This window comes from Cryptomeria japonica, chromosome 4 (genome assembly GCF_030272615.1).
Source record: "Cryptomeria japonica chromosome 4, Sugi_1.0, whole genome shotgun sequence".
Classification (NCBI taxonomy): domain Eukaryota; kingdom Viridiplantae; phylum Streptophyta; class Pinopsida; order Cupressales; family Cupressaceae; genus Cryptomeria; species Cryptomeria japonica.
Window position 1 is genome coordinate 494,551,482 of NC_081408.1, and position 21,673 is coordinate 494,573,154.

Here is a 21,673-nt window from a genome sequence, read left to right on the forward strand (position 1 = left end):
GAATCTTGTAGGGATATAGAGACTCTAGTGTAGATGAAGGTAGGGAATTGAGTGAACCAATCAGCCCACTCCATGATAGCCATCCTTGCTTGATATGGAATCCATACATAGTTTTCATCATCCGAGTCCATAACTGTTAGCATGATAAAGACGTCATTCTCTTTTGAAATGTGTCAATCTTTCTCAGTACTCCAGCTGTGGATACTTTAAGATGAACCATCCTCTTGTTTGAACCTTCTCTAAACCTGTAAAAGCATTTGCCTGTACCAAAGAATAGATGAAATAAGAAACCAAGTGGAAGGCCCTGGTGTCAGAGAATCTTGTCAACTGAGAATGAATGGAGTTGTTGGTCAAATGAGCCCAGTTAATGCATTTCCTTTTATCATAAATAAGGCTGATTATATAAAACACCCAGTTTTGGGTTCTTGAGTACTTTGTAGCCATAGGATATTTTGGAATTTGCTATTGATTCTAATTTCTTTCACATCCTTTCTATATAGTTATTATCTATTATGTATCAATTAAGAAGGGAAGTGCATTGGTATGTTTTTGTTACTTTATTTTTTAATTTTCTCCCAATATACTAGGATGCTAAAGCAAATGTAGATCAAAATCTGTATGATTTCTTTGTATATGATAAGAAAAAAAATTCTTCACCCTAAATTTTATTTCTTTGCATGTTAGATACTTTGTTCATTCGATCATTTAGTGGACATAATTGTTTATATAGTTGGAATGTCTACACTTGAACCTGTTTGACATACCTGTGTTGGTTGAGTACAAATTTCTTAATTCAGCTTCCTATTTGAGTCTTTGTTATCCAATAATGATATTGCAATGAGTGTGTAACTTCACTGAAGAGCACTATTTTTGAAATGGTTTAATTGTTGAATTTTAATGTTTGGTTCATTAAAATTTGCCACTCTTGCAAAAGATTATGAATTTTTCAAGTGCCTGGGAAACAGTTTTGTGGGTTTGACATAGATGGTTAAATATATGCCATTTTGCAGACAATGGTTCTGATTGAGGAGACTTGCTTACTTGAAGACGAAGTTACAGATCTTGAGCAACGGATACTTACATTTTATCGAAATTTTTTTAGTCAATACATAATGAAGTCTCCCTTTTCACAGACTTCAAAAATGACCTCATCAACACTTACAGAAGATGAAAGCAAACGGAAATACAGCATATTTTCAAGGGTTATTTTTACACCAAGCAGTTCTCCTTCTTCACTGCATCGCCATGATGCTTCAATCACTACTTTGAATTTGGAGAAAGAAAAATCACTACTTTCATCTAATACTAGGGATGCTTCTCTGTCTAGTAAAACATCTAATGTGAATCATAAGTCTTACAGTTTAGAGCATCAAAGTTCCCCCAGAGTAAAGGTATGCTAATTTCAATAAGCTGCTTGAATATTGTTGGTGACATAAATTTCATTCTTTTGTATTTTCTGCTTTCCTTGGAAGTTCAATTTGAGGAAGAACAAGAACTAGATGAGATAGATTGGATTTACATGCAGCACATTTTTCTAGGGTAAGCAATATAAAATCATGTCATGCTTAAAATAATTTCTTTCATTTCTAATGTTTTGACTTTGTCTTTGTTTTCTAAATAAATAAAAAAATATATTACTAATTAGAATAAGTTGAATGGTTGTGGCAAACACTTAAAATTTTGTCTTTGTTATATTTGCTTATTTCAATTGTGGAATGTCACATAGAAAGACCTGTACTTGTATATTTGATGTATTAATGCTGTCACTTAAAGATTCAATTTATCGATTTATAAATTAATTTGTTATAGGCTTTGCAGTTTTCAGAATCCTACATAGCTCAAGGCCATATATCTGTTTCTATGTTGTCATTGTCCAAATGAAGATGATGGTGACATCACTATAAGCTAGATGGAACTTGAGTAGAGACAGCTATATGGGGATTGACTTGTTGAATCATTTTGTTAAAAAGTGGCAAAGGTAGGCAAAATAGTTTTTTAAGATGGAAACCAGATATATAATATGGTAGTTGTGTAATTCTAATCTAGAACTGCCGGTAACAATCTTGTACCACTTGAACTACATGTAACATTCTCAAAGTACTTTGACCACCTTGAGGACCAAACCAATTGAGAGTATAGGAAGCACATGCGGAATCTCCAAACACTCATTGACATGTATCATACCTTCACTAGGTAACTTTCCTTCAAAAGTACTTTTTGAAGGGTTAATGTCACCACAAAGCATAACCGATAGGTCTAAGTGTACACAAAGAGTAGTCTCTGCTTCATTTCCTTCTGAACGGGCTGTCCGATCTTCTTACTTCAAAAAGGAATGATAATTGGGCATGCTTTTATTTGACAAATAATGGCATCCTATTTACAAAATAGGTGGACGTTATAGGGTGTTAAAACCTTCTTATGAAAGGGGCTTAGAGCCAAGTTTTGTAAAAACCCAAAATTTGTTAACTGTAAAGAAAAGTACACAGGCGATTGATTTATAGGTATCATAAATGCTCGGTTACAGCATCAAATTTTTATCAAAATAAATATCCTATTTCATGTTCTATAAGGGATAAAACAAAAAGAAATAGAAAAAGTGAAAGAAAACCCTAGGGTCGATAGCCAAGTACAATATATTAGTATGTGACAAAAATATTGAAAATAGTCTGGCTCATTTTGGTAAAAGCATTAGAATAAAATGATAGAGTGAATAGTATCAATAAAAATGGTGTATAATGGCAAAACTTATTAATTGCATATACAATTACAATTTTTTTTCCTTTAACAATGTAATTTAATTCAGCACTAGAAATATTTTTACTTATTAATAGATGGCATAAAAATTTATACCATCCTTTAGTCCAAGCACTCTGTCTAATGCATTTGTATTAATATGAAAAGGTAATTTCAATTTGTACCATAAAAGACAAAGTGGAGTACAATCTTGTCTCTTTGTCTATCAAATGTTTCTTGTCATGCAAATGTCCAATCAAAATCTGGATCTTTAGATAAGAGAACAAAAAGAGGTGATGCAGGTCTTACTAAAATCTTGTCTAAATTTGCCTCAATAATCAACATACCCTAAGAAACTACCAACTTTTTTTGTTTTTATGGAATGGGTAGATTTTTTATCACTTACACCTTGATGAGGTCCACTTCTACCATTTCTGGAGAAACATTATTTCACAAGACAATTCCTTTCATCATTAGAATGTACCACTTTTCATGACTTAAGAAAAGACTGGTTTCTTGGTATCTCTAGAGAACTTTTACATAATTTGTCTTGTCCTCCTAATATGTATTTCCATGGACTGTAAAGTCATCCATATAAATCTTTACATGATCATGGATTAAGTTAATTAAAAATGCTTAGTACAACTCATTGACAAGTGGCAGATGCATCACATAGTTCAAAGGAAAGAACATTGCAAGCAAATGTCTCCCATGGACAACTGGAGCTTGCCTTGTCTTGAACTTAAGTGCAATGCACGTTTGGTTACATTCATTGAATCCATCAAGAAAGAAGTACCTTTTACTTGCAAGAATATACAAAACCTGATCAATAAAAGGAAGACAGAAGTGATCCTCACAAGTAGTATTTTTGAGCTAACTATAATCTACACATTTACATCAAGTACCTCCTTTCTGAGGGATTATCACCAAGGGTAAAATCCTTTGGCTTTCACATATTGGATAGACAAATCCTACACTAAATAATTTTTGGAATTTGTTTTTGACAATTTCTTGTGATTCTAGATTCCTTCTTTGTGATTTTTGCATTGACTGACAATAATTCCTAATGTAGACATGACGAGTACAAATATCGGGGTGAATGCTGCATGTCTTGATAGTCCCATGGAAAGGCAGAGCAAATAGATATGATGAGCACAAGTATTGGGATGAATGCTGCACATGTCTTGATAGTCCCATGCAAACAGAGCTATGTGTTTGTAACCTTGGAATCACCCTATTAACTATAGAAGTTCAAGTTCTGGATTAATATTATTGGTTTTCCCTAGTTAAATTTGTGTAGCTTGTGCTTTTGATAATACAGGAGGTTGTACTAATAAGAATTGATTGAAAAGCAGTCATGCAATAATAGGCCATGCAAATTAATTAAGCCTTGGAAAGGATTTGAAGATCCTTTGACTAAAGTAAATCTTTCAAATGGACAAGATTGATCTATTCATGAAGAAGAGAGTAACCTAGCTAAAGTGGGATTAAAAGAAGCAATTGTGTTTTTATCCATGTCTTACAACGCAAGACTGCTCTCAATGGTAACAAGGGGCTGAAGATGACTCATAATTATTATCTACCTCCGCCCACAATGATTCTTCAATCTCCAAAAATGGTATTGCTACTATTGGAGATATGTATGTTCACCAATGTACAGCTGATATGCATGCCAACTGTGCCTAGCTATGGTCTACCAAGAATGAGTAGGTATCCTTCCAAATTAATTTTTGGTTGTAAACCATGAAATCTATAGGATATTCCCATGGATCGACATAAATCACAACATCCTCTGGCAGTCCATTAGGCTCGTTAGCATTGTAATTTATCATTTGAGACAACTAAAATGTAATGCCCCCTTAGCAGTTGTAAGTGTGAGAAGAAGATCCTAAGCCTATTCTTGATTCCCATAGGCTAATTGGGCTTATAAAAAGGGAATAATTAATTGTTTTTGTAAAGTTCAATATTTTATGTTAGAAGTGATTCATGTCAAGGCCCAAATGAAAATAAAAAATTAAAAGTCACTTTATGGGAAATAAAGTACAATTTCTTGGAAGTTCAACAAAGAGATATAAAAGGTGATTGCAAGGAGAAATTCTCATCTTTTGGCCAAATTAACTTGTAACCCTAATGGAAATTGGTTTTGGAGAAGGATTTCTTCCTGATCAATGTAGTAGTGAATTCTCACAAGATTCGCAATTGGGCTGAATAAGGAGTGAAGAATTTGAGCTTGATTGTCATGTCATTCTAGGTTCAAAGATTACTATAGGTAACAAATTTCTTGAAGATTTGCAAGCAAATTATAAATTTTGGGGTAATTGAGATTAATGTGTAACTATGTAGCTAACCATGCCACATTATTGTTCTACTCTAGTCGTCATTTTGGGAGATGTTGTGACCTTTTCACACATCGCCCCATTGCTAACGGGGACCCCCTCGTTTCCTGCTTTCTGCGTTGTTAGGTTAGGGTTTTGGCTGCTTAGTGGGCAATTTTGTGTTTCTCAAGCCCGAGTCTCGAAGTTTTGGTCATGCCTAGTGCCATTTAGGGTTTTGAGGTTATAGGATCAAGTGCGTGAAAGTTGAGATTTCTAGGTGATCCTAGTTTGTCTAAGTGTTGACCCTTTTGGAGCATTAACGTGTTTTCAAATATCTTCATCGGTGATTTTGAGTGCTAAGGTGTTTTCAGACCTTTTGGAGTTGTTTTCTCGCTCCTAGAGAACTATTCAAGTTGATTTCACACTTTGTTCCAATGGATTTTCTTGTGTTATGCTCCAATTTTGATGAATTTGCCTAAAGTCCAGTTGAGTTATATTGAGTTTCGAAGTTTCTAAGTGATCCTGAGTGGAAAAATCATCATTTTCCAGAGTAAAATCCATATTTTAAGGGTTAAAAGGTCAAAATTCCACACTAGAGGTGTTTTTCCCCTCATATTCCTGACTACCCATGGTTTTCCCCTCTCAGAATCCAAACTGGACATGGATTTCCCCTGAAATCCATACTTGCTCCGATCTTCCACCACTGTGAATCCATACTAGGGTCGTTTTTCCCCTGGAAGCATTAAAATTTGATTAAGTACCCACGTTTTTCCACCAGGGAGGTATGGACAAGGTTGCTGATGATATTTGCATTCATTCCACACCTGGGTCGATTTTCCACCAGGTATTTGTGACAAGTTTTTGAAGATTTTTTTCCGGATTTTCATCCAGACTCATAGCAATTTTCCATTGAGAATGCATTTTCATGATTTTGAGTCCGGATTTTCATCCAGACTGAGGTCGTTTTTCCACCAGACGGGTATTTTTGGGTGATGACTTAATTTTGAGTGGAGTTTTTCACTCCACACTCATCGATTTTCCCCTAGCCCCATTTTATGCACATTTGATAAATTTTGAATCCGAATTTTCATCCAAACTGGGATCGATTTTTCCCAAAGGGGATATTTGACGATTTTTAAAGTGATTTTGTGAGGATTTTTTAATCCTTACTAGGATCGATTTTCCCCAATTGACCCATTTTGGATTTAAATTGAAATATTTTAATAAATGAGCCTCATTTTAATTGTTTTTAATAAAAAGCAATGATTATTTAAAAGATGAAAACAATTAATAAATGATTTGCAATGAGCATTTATTGTTTTCAACCTTCTAGAAGCAAATCGGTTTCACCCAAGCGAGTATAAGAACAAGTGTTTTATCCCATGTTGCTTGTGTGGTGAAAATTGGTGATGAAAATTAGTTTAAAGGGAGGAGTCCAGCATTATTTTATTATTTAGTTTGCTAGGTGGATTCCATGCAAGGGCGATTTTCTCCATAGTTGGCGATTTTGGAGCAAGTGTTCAAGTGAAGTGTTAGATTGAAGACTTATTTCTTCCTCCATTCCAGCCAGCTAGACAATCCACTCCATTGCTGCCATTGAAGCTTATTGACTCCATTGTTTCAGATTTTCGATTTTTTGGGGAGTTAGCAATTTTTCTATTTTGGCAACTTTGATCATTTTAGAGGCCTTCTACCTCTAAGTTGGCGATTTTCCTTGGGGCTGCCATTTTTACTGCTGTTATCAGACTGGTTTGCTGCCATTGAGACCCCCCATGCCACGATTTTGATGAAGTTCGCCATTTTTGGTGAAAATCGCGATTTTGGTGTAAGGCGATTTTTTTGTGTTTGGGGTTTCCATCCCAAACAAAGGTGATTTTCCTTGATATCGCCTGGTCGGTTGCTGTTCTCAGACCATTTTCAGACCATTGTTGGCAGATTGGTGTACATTGAAGCTCATTTTCAGATTTGTGGAGGATGGCGCCATAGCTGGGAAAGTTCGATTTTTATTTGGCAAGTGTTTGGAGCATATTTTGGTGGATTACATGCATGTTTGATGCCACCATTATTCCCTACTTGCTGTCATTTGCCTCAGATCTGAGTTTTAACTCCATTGCTTCAGGTTTTGACATCCATTGTTGGTTGTACATTCATTTTTCAGACTTAACTTTTACTGCCCAGCCAGCTGCAACTTTAGCGATTTGTATTGGAGACATTTTGGAGGCATTTTGGGATCATTTTCAGACCATTGGAAGGCTGTATCGGGTTTGCAACTGTGTTATTGGCTCCTTGTCCTCAGAAATTTATCTTTTACCAGCCATACCTATGTTCCCAAGATTGATTATTTTCATCATCAAGATTGATTTTTATCAAGTTTGTGCATATTTTTGAAGGATTGCAACATGTTTTGAGAGGTTAATTTATTAGTTGCAGGTTGTCTTCAGATTTGTGACCTCCATTGTTGACTGCGGAAGGTGTCTTCAGACATAATTTTTTGTGAAAACACAACCTTTCACACCTTTCCTTAGTCACTCTTTATCCGGTATACTCCTTTGCACTATGATTTGCACGAAATTTCTAAGTATAAGGAGGTGTTAATTTCATGAGGGTTTCATACCCTAGTCTTGTCACATTTTGTGTTTAAATTGTTAAGATGTACCTAGACAGTGGACTATTTTCCTGACTTCATGCTTTAATTAGCCTAAAATCATTAGGAAGTTAGGAATCCTATTAAGAATATTATATTTTTCCTAAGTTCTAACTTCAAGCTTCGTACAGGTGCGATGTCGAAGTCCAGATTTAAGGAAAGAAGAGAACAACAAAAGATATTGGAGACTGGATTCTATCCAGAGTCTAAGATGTCATCCAAATGGAAGGAGATTACGGATACAAAAATGCATTTCCTAAGCCTAAAGCTGATGCGACAATGGATGTTCGGAGTCGAAAATCAGATTCCTTCCCTAGCATATGTAAACATTATGAAGAGGTATTTTTCAAGCCGCTAGATTTCCACAGTCCATACATTGCAGTGAGCTCATCCTGGAGTGTGCACGATGTTATGATCCTCGCTCACGAATGATCAAGACTCTTAAGGGCATTGTCATTGCCTACCTTGCTGAGGATGCGATTGCTAGGGTGTTTGGAATTCCACGTGGAGCAGAAATGAAGAATGCAACTAGGGATGAGTATGATGATCGGTACACGAAGAAGATGGATGCGTGTAAGAGTATAATAAACAAAGAGTGGATGATTGAGCCTAGGCTTCATCATTCCAAGGCTCCCAAGACACTCATGTGCACAAACTTCAAAGAGGAATATAGTGACTTAGTATTCCTGCTTAACAGAGTGATGGGGATGCCGCAGGGTACAATATTCGATGGATGGCTGTTCTACTTCATCCAGGATTGTCTTAAAGGGACATTGGTAAATTGGTCTAGAATCATAAGTGACAATTTGGACTTTCAGCTGAGGAATGTAGAGTGGTCCAAGTCATTCGCCATGACTTCCTACTTGGTATACTTGCTTGCACGGTTTGTTTCATACAAAGGATTCATATGCAGAGGTTGATGCAAGTATTGTCATTGATGTCAAATTAATTGAAAGAAGGAAGCATATAAAATGACATCACAGAAAGAATGAAAGTATCTTAAAATATATCCTAGAGCCGGGTGTTGGTTTGGAAGTTTCCTGGCAAATCAGCACAATGAAGCAGAAGATTATAGTGAGCATGGTTCGTATCTATATCATTATCTGAAGGCAAAAATAGAAATCAAATGAAAACTATTAATGGAAAGACTTCATAAATAATCCGATATATTTATTACCCGATATATAATATGTGAAGACTTTATAATTATCGGCAAATATATTAATATAGCGGCAAGTTTATTAAAGCGAAAAAATGTTTTGATGGCGGATGTATTAACCAAGTATTTTTTACGGCACCTCATGAGCGTTAATATATTGAACAATATCATCGGCGGCACACTTTAAATTAATTAAAGCGGAGATAGATATGGAGCGGCAAAATTAAAAGTGTTGTATAGCGGCTTATATTCATCACATATTATCAACGGTATTAAAACCAAAAATAAATCTCGACGGCAAAAATTATTAAACTTTGTGTTTTGCGGAACTTACTTAATACCGGCTGGGAGAAAATAATAACGTAAATAAATTGCCTACCTTATTTTTACAATACATATTATTGGGCTTCATTAAGTTCGGTGGTTTGTTTATTATGAAAAGTATTGTCTAAGGTTTAGTGGCATAAGAGTTTATTAATATAAACAAAAGTGTTTGGCAAACAAATACTCCCGTAAAAAATTTATTAATAGAATTTAACAAAAAGAAGTTATTGAAATATTGAAGGATATGACTTTTCAAACTAAAAGTCATGTTGGTTTGCAACCGGTGGAACTAGCACATATATATATGAATTTTTAAAAATGCTTTGAGAAGGAAGTTGATATGCTGGATATATATACTGTGTATAAAACTGTGGATTTTTGAAAGTATACCTCACGTAGGTGAAGTAAGAGGTGTGCAAAGAGAAACATGAACAATCAATCCTAAAAGAGCATAAGTTTAGAATATAATAGCAGATATATAAACTTAGCACATGCAGATTTGAAATGAAGAGTAAGGCAGATTTATGATCAGCTTACAGCAGATTTAAGAAAGGAATTGTGACATGTTTGTATGAAGATGTGTATGCAGATTTAAAGAGTGTTACCATTGTCCATCATCCATTGTTACAGCAACATGTTCAAGATGGAAAATTAGATTTGTGAAGAGTGAGTTGGTGCTCACAATTTCAGCAGAGAGGTTGGTGCTTCCAGTGGGTTGGTGCTCACAAAACAGAGTTCGGGGGTTGGTGCTTCCAGTGGGTTGGTGCTCACAAAATAGTAAAAGAACATACATATATAGCATTCATTTTCAGTGGTTTTCTCCCGCATTGGGTTTCCACTTAAATCTTTGTGTTATTGTGTTCATATGCAAAATTATTTTTAGTGATTGATTCTATCATATAAAATATTGAATTGAAAAGTTTCATTATACTGATTCACCCCCCCTCTCAGTATAACTGTGTGCTCTTCAGAGGTGAAGTCGGGAATGGGCAAGGACAATTTAGGAGTCATGAGTGCTATCCCCAGCTGAACATGTATAGAATTGAAGACTATAAGAGGGTGAATGATGTACATCACGTGGATGCTGCAAGGCGAAATCCACAGAAGATTGTCCAAGGAGGCAACAGAGCTAATAGAGAAATATGGATCATGGTATATTCAGTTTCCCACTTTCACGTACCTTGGGATTCATGGGTTTCAATCCGAACCCTACAGGCTTCCTAGGTATCCTTCTAACAGAATGATTTTATTGGAAGTGGTGAGACAACTTCTAGAGTTTGATGCCATTTAGAGAGAGAAGCATAGGACAAGCATGACATTCCCTATATTAGTTGGGAAGACATTGGAGGCTTGCTAGTCTGCCTTAGCTGCCAGCACTGCGAGTGAGGAGCTTGCATTCTATCGATTTGCAACCTTCAAGAAAAGAGAAAGATTCAATCTCGATAAGAAAGTTGTAAGGATTATGGGAGAGAAGTTCATCCACAAGGTAGACATAGAAGATTATTGGGCCAACCTAATGGATGAGCAGGCAGTGAAGAGACGAATGTGGTCCAGAATGTTAGTGGATTTCATGAGGAAGTGTGGACTTTTCCTCATTCCTGATCAGGTGTTAGATGACAGGGATCATACGCATCCACAGTATGAAAATGAAATGAAGAAGACAATCTTATTGCCTAATTGGTCAGAATTAGAAGAGATTGATCTGAATGTATTGATGAGAGAGGTCTTGAGTTTCTCCCGTACATGGGTAGATATTCAGATGAATAAGTTAGTTGATATGGGTGTTTCCTTCACTTATGAAAAGATGACGCCGAAAGAGTCTACTTCCGAAGATGATCAGAGGACTATCAATGATGTTAGGATTCATGCAGATGAAGAGAGTCAAGCTCCCAAGAGAAGGAAAAACATGTCAGGAGGAGTCAATGCTAGAGGGAAGAAGATTGAGGAGGTCAAGAAGAAGAAACAAAAGACTATCATTCCTTCACCTATCATTCCTCCACCACCTCTCAATGTCTCATCAATTAAGGAAATTGAAATAACAGAACAAATAGGAAACCCAACAATGTTCCAACACAGTGATACTACCAGAGAATATTCAAGAGTTACATGCCACAGTGACATCTGCTCCACCAAATGAGAATGATGATCAGTCGGGATCCCCTACTGTCCTTTTGGAGGTTAGTTTGGGAAATGAGATATACAATTTGACCAGGAGTAATCCTGAGGATGATGATGATGTTATCTCGGCATTGAGAGGACTTGATCGAGATATGTGTCTCGATGATGTTATGGAGATGGCCGCTATTCCTGATTGGTTGATGAGAAGTATGGAAAAGAGTAAGAAAATGATAGAGGTACAACCTATTGATAACATTGATGACTACCTAGCTAGGAGCAATAAGGAGAAAGAACCCATGAGAGATGAGATTTTATCGCACATAGCTAGAGATGAGACAGGAATGCAGATTGCGTAGGTGGTTGTTCCTATTGGAGGTGTGACAGCGGACATTGCTACTCCTATGGATTTCCAGATTACTTCAATTGCCCTTGGTCGTACATCAAGAGAGCAAGAGTTTCAGGAGGTTGGTGATAACCTTAAGGCAATCAATGCAAGGTTAGATAGAGAAATTGAAGAGAAAGAGAAGTACAGAGAAGAGAATATCAGACTTAGAGAATATATTACGGGGATAAGGCGTGAGAATCCCACCCTTATTTCCCCTATTGCGATTGATCATGGACTACATTCACACTATGAGGCAACAAGAGATACACTCTAGGAGGTGGAAAAGTGGATTGAGAGTGCAAGAAAACAAGCAGATGATTTCCTTACTTAGTTTGTCCAGGCATATGATAGGACAACAAGGCTCGTGTTTAGAATCCAGTATTTGGAGGGAGTTTGGGAAGAATTCCGGCCTATTCAGGAGAAGACTATTCCACACCTCAAAGCTTTGAAGAAGATTATTAAGTCCACTTTGATCAGCGAGAGCATTGTGCACAGTGGAGACAGATACAATTTCCATGGCTGGTATTGTTCATTGGCCATGAAGAGATCAACTTATGTGAACGCCCAGTTGAGTTGTACGGAGATGGAAGGATTGATTCAGGACATTCAGATGAAGATCCTTGCCTCAATTGAGGAGTTATTGGGTGTTGATGTTAGTGATGCTAGTAGTTTACACTTAGCTGAATTAAGAGACAAGATGAAACTTATGTATTTTTGTCAGTTGGACTCTTTGAAGAAGAGTCAGATAGATGATTTGGTCTCTTTGTTGATTCATGTTCATAGTTCGCAAAAGCTCATGCCAGATTGGGAGAACACTTTGGACGCTTGCTCGGATTCACTAGACGTGATTGATTTGTAGCAAGATACCTTGCCTAGCATTTCCATGGAGAAGTTAGATTCTGTATTGGCTAAATTCTTGGAGTATGCTAGGAGAGAGAGAGATGCAGGGAAGAATCTTCTAGAAGATTCGCTATTTGATGACTAGGTATCTTTTTATTGGGCCATATGTTGGTGGCACCATTTTTTATGTAAACCCTAATTAGGGCAATTCTAGGGTTTTGTTGGCATGATCTTGGCCATTGATCTTGTATCAATCTTGACCATCCATTTTGTAAGAGACTCTATATATACCTCCTTGTCTCTCATTTGTAAGAGAGAGTTTTTGTAGAATTGTTGGTATATGCTGCAGCTATTTGAATCTAAATCATTGTTCAATTGTTGGTGATTTTGCTCTTCAAATGTTGTCTTTGCATTCATGGTTCTCAATTCCTCCAAGTAAGATTAAAATTTTAGATTAGAATTTGTTTTCATGTTTGTTAGATTGAGTGAAAGATTTGTTGAATATATTTGTGTGGAATCCTTAATCCATACCACTAGCCTCTTGCCGCTGGTAAGTGCGCCTTGTGTGGTCGACTAGAAATTTGAGTAAGCTTAACTTCAACTATTACGCGTCCCTTGACAAGCATCAACTTGGATGGTGTCAATGTTTGATGGTGATAGTCTGAAAATCCTTGAGTATACCTTAGACAATTGCACTAAGCTTGTGTCAATACCTGTTTGTGAGACCTTGCCTAGTTTGATTCCACTAAACTTGTTCATCATTTCCTACATTCCTAGGCCTAGAATAGATTCCCTGAACCCTATTCCTTTTGCCCATTTTTTTAGTAAGAATTAAGTCTAGAACTACATTGCTAAATCCTAAGTTGTCAGCACAGCTATTCCGCATATTTCATGATCGAAGAAGATAATCCTAACATTTGTGTAAGTCCCCAAGTGAACATAGCAATTCACATCGACCATTGAGTTACCCACTCGTCAAGACCTGACATGTAGAAACCTTGGAATCATTTTAGTTGATCTTACCCTTAACATCTAAGGTGATTTTGTTCAAGAGAGGGTAAATTACTTTTGTATTTTATTCTGAAATGTTATGTGCATAAAACACACATCAACAGGAGAGAATATAGTGCACCCTGTTTAAGACTTCCTAAGCTCATATTAAAGAAGTTAGTATCTTTAAAGAAAAGGAAATAGTAGGTTTAGTTGGGACTAGAGAATATTTTGGGTGTACCACAGTCCTAAGGAGGAAGCTAACATTAAAAAAAAGGTTGCCATATATGACAAGGAGTCATAGTTTGGAAGTCAAAGAAAAAAGGTAAGTTGAGGAGTCCTATCAAATGTAGGACAGTATAAATCTATTGATAGCATTGAGTGGAAAATAGTAAAACGTTGCAGGAGGAAAGGGAGAGTTTATTGTAGATTGTGATGGCAACTAGGGCTCTCCATTGCTAGTCGCACTTCCTTCCAGTCACGTGTTGGATTGTTTGAACCTAAGGAAAGGAAACCTCAAGAAATTATGGCACTTAAGGTGTGATGAAGAGCCATCTTGAAGTTGTTTTTGAAGATTAAGGAGATGTGGAACCTTCAACCTTTTATATTTTTGAAGCTTATACCTAGGCACATATTTTACTTGCTGTTTGGAGGGTTGCAGCAATTAAAAATAAAGGTACAAACTCCTCATTGCCAATCTGTATATGCTTCAGAAAAATAATAGTCATAACAGAGGTTAAATGTAATAGCATACGGAATTGTTGATGCTGAATTATTCATTAGACTTTATCCTAGTTGAATGACCAACAAATGTGTATTTTTCATACTTTGATGTCATGGATATTATGTCAATTGTTTGTTGAAATTTTCTTACAAACAAGAAAAGTATATAGTTGAAATCTCCAGTCCTTATCAACCAGTGATTCATAAAACATAAAACAAAGAAAAAAATAGCTATCCTACTACAATGGTATCAGAGCTACGAACCCTGCTACCTTGTGGGCTTGTTGAATAAATTTATGCAAACAGAAAAACTCTTATGTGAATGGGTGAAGGTACAAATAGGTATCATTTGAGAAGAAGACAATTTAGTCCTCCAAGAAACATAGGAGTTCCTATTGCAGATTTTCCTGTTGTTGGACAAATGAAAGAAGAAATCTTGACTGATAGACGGGATCCTCATGAAGGCAATAGCACACAAAAGATTTTGAATGACTTTGCTAGAGGACAGCAATGGTTGACTCAATTGTTAATTCAAATGATACAAAATATGAACGTGAACATGCTGATTGGAACAACAATGCTAACCATGGGAAAGTAACTGTGGAAATAATTTGAGTTTTTGGTAATGCCCTTTGGATTGAGAAATGCTTTAGCCACTTTTTAGAGTTGTATGAATCAAATTTTTAGGAAATAGTTGAGGAAATTTGTCTTGATGTTTTTCAATGACATCTTGATTTTCAATAAGACTTGGGAGGAGCATATACAACATCTTGAGAAGGTATTGAGAATCTTAGAGAGTGAGTCGCTATATGCTGAGTCTAAATGCGACTTTAGGATGACAAAGCTTCTTTATCTCAGTCACATCATCAATGCAGAGGGAGCGAGAGTTGATCCTGATAAGATCAAGGCTATTTTTGAATGCCCTACTCCTACGAATCTAACATAGCTCAAGGAATTCTTTGGTCTTTGCGGTTTCAATAGGAAGTTTGTTAGAGGCTTTTTACAAACTGCAGCGCCGCTTATAGATTTGACTAAGAAGGGAGCCTTTGAGTGGTCCAATTCAACATAAGTGTTTTGTGCACTTTAGGCAGGTAATGTCTCATGTCTAGTTTTGGCAATACTTGATTTTACCAAACCTTTTGAGTTGGAGTATGATTCTTTAGGAGAGGGGATAGGAGCATTTTTGATGTAGAAGCACCCTATCGCATTTGAAAGCAAAATGTTAAGAGGTGTAGGGAGACGCTACTCTAATATGATAGAGAGATGTTGGCCATTATGCATGCCTTGGCCAAATTCAGACCATGCCTAGCTGGGGGTAAGTTTATCATCAAAACATACCACAACAACATCAAATACTTCATGAATCAAAAGGATCTCGATGATAGGCAACATAAGTGGGTGGGCAGATTACAGGTATAGGATTTTGAGTCTTCGACATTGTTTATGTCAAGGAGAAAAAAAATATAGCTGTTAATGCACTTTTTAGGAGGCCTCACATATGTTCTTTGACGAAGATTTCTGCTGATTGGAGAGAACTAATTGCAACAGAATATGCCAAAGATTCGTGGGCAACAAGAGTTATAGAGGGCACAATTCATAATGACAGGTATAAGGTGACTAATGAGTTAATCATATATAAGGATAGAATTTATTTGGTGCCATCTTTACAGCTTAAGGGGAAGATAATGAGGACTTTTGATGATGCACGTATGGCTGGTCACTTGGGTTTTTTTTAAGAGCTACAAGCAGATCCGGGAGAGATTTACTTGGAAAGGGCTTGAAAATGAAGTCCTCAAGTATGTCAGAGAGTGTCTCATTTGCCAACAAAATGAGAATGAGAACACTTATCCAACTAGTTTACTTCAGCCCTTACCCATTCCTAATCAGAAATGGGAATGGGTATTGCTATAATACCACCTACCATATGTCTATTTGGATGACACCATTCATTGCTTTATATGAATATGAGGCTCCCAACTTTGTGGATCTACTTTTTGGGGATAGTAGAGTGCCTAAGGCAAAAGACTTACTACAGGAGAGTCTAGACATCATGAAGTCACTGAAGGAAAATTTGCAACAAGCACAAAATCAGCAAAAGTTGTATGTTGATCAACATCGAATAGAGTCGAGTTTTGAGGTTGGGGACATGGTTTATTTGATATTGCAGCCATATAGATAACCTACTCTTAACAAGAGTGGAGTGGAGAAGCTCAAGACCAAATTATAGGGTCCATTCAAAGTATCTCAACGGGTTGGAGAAGTTGCCTATGAGTTTGAGTTATCGGCTAGTAGCAAAGTTCATAATGTGTTTCATGTACCCAGGCTCAAGAAGGCACTCAGTCACAATGTAGTTCCCTCATCTAAGTTACCTGGATGAGGAGGGGAAGTTGATATTGATTCCAGAAGCCATCATTGACACTCAGATAAACGAAAATCACCAGAAATCATCCCAACTCGGTGAATTTGAGTCCGAGTCACCCCCCACGAGTCTAGCAAACTCGGACTTGGACTCGGCCAGACATAGACTGGGGTCCAAAATCTTTAAAAATTCTAAATTTATTGAGTTTTTGACTTTCCTGAGTCCAGCCGAGTCTGACTCCGAGTCTTGAGTTCGAGTCGAGTTCGAGTCCCGTTTCTTTGTTGACACTAGAGAGTGGGCTCTTTGGAGGAGAGTCATCTAAGAATTTTTGGTCAATTGAAGGAACTTGCTAGTGGAGAATGCAATGTGGGAGAATGAGCAAATTTTGCAACATCTTGAGTAGAGATTGTTGAGGACAAACAATTTTGGGAAGGGTAGACTGTAATGTTCCCTTCCAAACTAATTGAGTTGGTAGACCGTTAGCCTATTTAGTTTGGTTCCCATAGGCTAATGAGTTAGATTTACGAAACTTTGGAGGCAGTTTGTCGAATAGTTTGACAACTTTTGATGTTTAGGCTGGGGTCCCATGGAGGGGGGCTTCCTTAAAAATAGAGCTAGGGCAGCTGAGAATTTTTAGGAAAAATTTAAACATGGCAGTCTCATGAGTTTTGTCATGCAACCAACTTAAAAATTTGAACTACTAAATTTAAGGAAGTTTGAGCACAAAAAAAGGTAAAATTAATTAAATAAATGTAATTTTCCCTCTTCATTTGATTTTGGTGGGAAATGGAATGTGCAGATTATTGACAAGTGGCAAACAGAGTTCCTAAGCTGGTGGGGCAATTTCTAGCCCCACCCTTTTTTTGCTTGCATCCTAAAAAGTAGGGGCTTCCGTTTTTGGAGGAAAGATTCCAATTAATCCCATAGAGGAAAAAAAATTTGCTCATGGGACCATTTCTTCCTTAAAAATAGAGCCCAAGCCCCTCCCATGGGACCACAACCTTAGTTGAGCTCCCACCATTATTATGAGTATAAATTTAATGCCCTTTTTTGCAGTAAATTTGGGTTAGTCTTTCAATACTTACTATTTTTACTAAATCAGTTTTAAGCATTGACTGAGCCAGCTAGCAAGGTTACTACTTTTAGTATTGTTGGTAGATTCAATTTTGATGATTATCTCAATATTTTATATAGTCCAATAGTTCTAAGTAAAATAACAATAAGTTATTAATTAATAAAGTTTAATTTGTTGGTTGAAAATTTTGTACACTTGGGAAGGCATGCAAATTATGGTTTTAGCCACAGCATGTGAGTTAAAAACTCTCATAATTCTAAGCGAAGCCTCCCCCTTTCCTACTATTACAAATTAACTATAATATATAAACACTAATCTAACTTGGGTGGGACAACATCCTTTTCTCTTTTTTTTTTCAGAAAAGATGATATTCTTTTATCTTTTTCAGAAAAGAAACTGTAACTAGAGTAACAAATACATAAATTTAATAAATTTCAAGAACAACAAAGATGCTTATATGAAAGGAAGCAAAGTTTCCATGAAAGCGCAAAGTCTTCAGTCACTTCCCCGAGACGGGAATGTAGAAGCAAAGCTCAAAGTCTTCACTTGTCTACTATCCTATCTAGTTTCCAAAATGATTAGTATGATAACAATGTACAACTTACAACAGCTCAAAGTCTGTTGATATGTTGCACCTCTAGACTACTATAACTAGGAAAAACTACAAGCTCAAAGTCTTAAAATCTCTCTCTATTGTGAACACTTAGCTACGACAATTTAATCCTCAATATTTGCAGCACAAAGTCTGCAAGAAATCAGATTAAAGTTTTTTTCAACAATTTTACCAGAATCTCAAATACATACAAACAAGTATATCACTGTGACATAAGAATACAATAGATATATGAACAAGGTCTTACACAAAGTCTGAAACTCAAATGCCTTTTTGGATTGCTTGAGAATTCAATTTTCAAGTATAAAACACAAAGTCTTTATCACTTTAAATTTTTGCAAAGTTCTCTTGCTTGCTAAAAAGATAAAAATTACATAGAGCACCCTCTGATATATATAGGAGAGGGGCGAAGAGCAAAAAGTAGGAGAAGTCTAACTAACTAAGACTTTTTCCACAACCACTATAACTAACTATGACTTATTCCAAATTATAGTCCTATTGTATTTCAACTTGTAATTTGTTTAAATGTAATTACAAGTTACAAGATTACAAGTAATGAGACTACCTATAATTACAAGTTTTGATACTACATGTAATTTGTTAAAAGGAAAATACATAAAACAAAAGTATGATTTAAGTGTCAGGAGACACTTCTTGTTCTTCTTCCATGAAAGCTTGAAACTTGTTAATTGATTCCTGCAATTCCTCAGGATTTGGGCCTGCTATATTCCTTGCACAGTTTTGATGATGACATCAAAGTATCTCATTGTTGCTACTCTATGTTCTTCAAGAATAGTTTGCATCTTATCAAGGAAAACTTGGCAATCCACAAATCTATTGATTGAGGTCAATGTAAGTTGCTCATATTCTAACTCCTGATGAAGTCTTGACACCAACTTAGAAATTATCACATCCTCACAAAGCAACTCTTCATCATGACTTACCATCTTGCAAGACATTTTCTCAAAATTGGAGATAATATCTTGCTCTACTTCAGTACTCATTTCATGAGAACTAATGACCTATTGATCATAAGCTCCTCAAACTCAATATACCTTTCTCTGTTTGGTATCACAATGTTGTTGCACAGGATTTCTAACTTCACTTGATCCATTTCATGCCAAATTTTCAAATCTCTTTCTATTGATTTCAGGCATTGCTTAAAAGCTTCTAAAGTCTTGTTCAATTTCATCTTTGCTGTCCTTACATTGCCTAGCACCAGTCAGGCTTTCTTCACCACTTGAGCACTCCGATCTGCTAGGTGACCTACCCAAGAATCAATAGCTTTGGCCTTTTGGGCAGCTTTTTCAATGGACTTTTCGGAAGTGGAGGAAGCAAGGGATCAACCTTTCTTGAAGAATTAATGATCTTTTGAATCACTGAGATAAGTTGTGTGTTTTCCTCCTTGAGTTTATCCTTCTTTGCTAGGAGCTCATCATAACTCTGAACCAATGAAGTTACCGAGTCCTCTATAATGTCCCCAAAATTGGTCATCACATTGTCAATATCCATCAATTTTGTGAAGTCTCTAAAAGAGACAAAATTGCAGAAAGGATATAGACAGTGGCTGATCTCCATGTTAGCAAAGAAGGATAGTATCGTCGTACGCAGCGATATTGATATGAAAGACATTGAGGGTGATCCAAGCATCACTACGGGGTGAAGGATTAGCGTGGAATATCGTTGATTGGTCAAAAGACTATTAATTGATGTTTGCCTATGTAGAATTAGGGGAGTATTAATGGTCACCTCACATCGACAATTTTGATTATCATCAGATGATTACAATGCCACATCCGTTAACTATACCTTCTAATCGGGATTGGAAGTACGTAATAATATCAATATCCTGGTTAGCGATCTATTGATGGAAACCACGATTAGCAAGAAGAATAATCGATAACATGATGAAAAGAGGTGATTAACGTTAAGCATCTAATGCAGCGATTAGTGGTGCGATTAGCATTAAGGAAAGAAGATATTATCGAGACATGTCTTTTGGCTTCACGATCGATCATTTCCATAATACGATATAAGAAGACAGTAACAATCGGGGGATAGGGGGCAGCGGATGAAGGAGAACAAGGAGGAAAGACGGAATACTATTTTCCTCTAGAAGCGTAACCACAACATTAAGTTGCAAATCAAAGAAGACCATCCAGAGGTTGCCGGTTCAGTCATAGTCATCAGGCGCCAAATACTTCTCAAAGAAGTATAACGCCAAACTCAGAACGCGTGTATAGCAACAGTCAGATTCAGACTTCACAACGGATTTGCCTAAAACGTTATATAAAATGTAATATCCTGGATATTTATTTTTGTTTTTTAAGACCAATAATAATCATCCACAAACAAATAACCCTTTAAGGTTAGAAAGCATAAACTCAAAGCTTGCTGAAAAATGCAACCCTTCCACTTTCTGATCACCAAGTGCCCAATGTGGGAAGGTGAGAGCATATGGTGAATAGGGGATCATTAGAACTCAAATCTGCTGAAAAGATAAAGTGAATACAATACTAGGCGGCAAGCCAGCCCCTTCCGCTTATCCAACGGGAAACCAAGAAACTTGGTGGTGAACCAGCCAAGAGAAACATATAGCAGTCACGAATCACTCAACCACGATATTTCAGTAGGAGGACAAAAATTACAAAAACTCAACTCGACCGCTTATGTAGCGGGAGGACCATTACAACCAACCATCACTTGACCGCTTATGCAACAGGAGGACCGAATTACAATATAACTGATATAGGCGGCAAGCCAGCCTCTTCCACTTTTTAGCGGGATGAGAGTTTACAAGCTGGAATTGGTTAGTAATTTAGTAGTACTACTACTTAACCTTACAATAACAAAGAGAGTGAGAGTAGAAGAGTAATATTGAACATCCAAATAATAAGCATGAAATTCTGCTAACACCAAAAACTGCAGGTTGGGAATGCAAAACCAGCAGCCTATGAACCCACTAAAACACTCATAACTCTCTCAATACTCACCCAATTCACCCCAAAACAGTTCTAAATCAAAACTATACCAGCAACAATGAAAACAAACCCAAGGAGAGCTATCAAAACTCTCATATTTATTTGGCACGCCTCCCAATGCACCTCCTAAACCCAACGCCTAACTAGAGAATTTCGATTTGCATTATAAAAATCCATACTCAATGCAAGGTGCTAAAAACTTACAAGGTGAATTGCCAGTAGCAGGAAAGATGAATGAGCTGGTACCCAGAATGATGGAATCGCTTGGCCAAGAGGTATGAGCAAAATATAGTTTTAGCAACTCCGCGACCAGCAACCAGAAAACACTCCAATCCCACACTAAACACTCCACAATCTGCAAAAATCACTCACTAACAGCACTGGAAACACCAGGATACAACTAGGTACTATCTT

At 36.7% G+C, this 21,673-nt stretch overlaps 1 protein-coding gene across 2 annotated transcripts in view; it reads left to right on the forward strand.

Moving 5' to 3' along the window:
- Positions 1 to 21,673, forward strand: part of LOC131060376 (uncharacterized) — an 89,592-nt gene that overhangs the window by 37,777 nt on the left and 30,142 nt on the right. For both annotated transcript variants that reach the window (XM_057993569.2, XM_057993570.2), the window contains exon 3: positions 1,011 to 1,391. In XM_057993569.2, the coding sequence (XP_057849552.2) occupies positions 1,011 to 1,391 (381 nt within the window). The remainder of the gene's footprint in view (positions 1 to 1,010; positions 1,392 to 21,673) is intronic.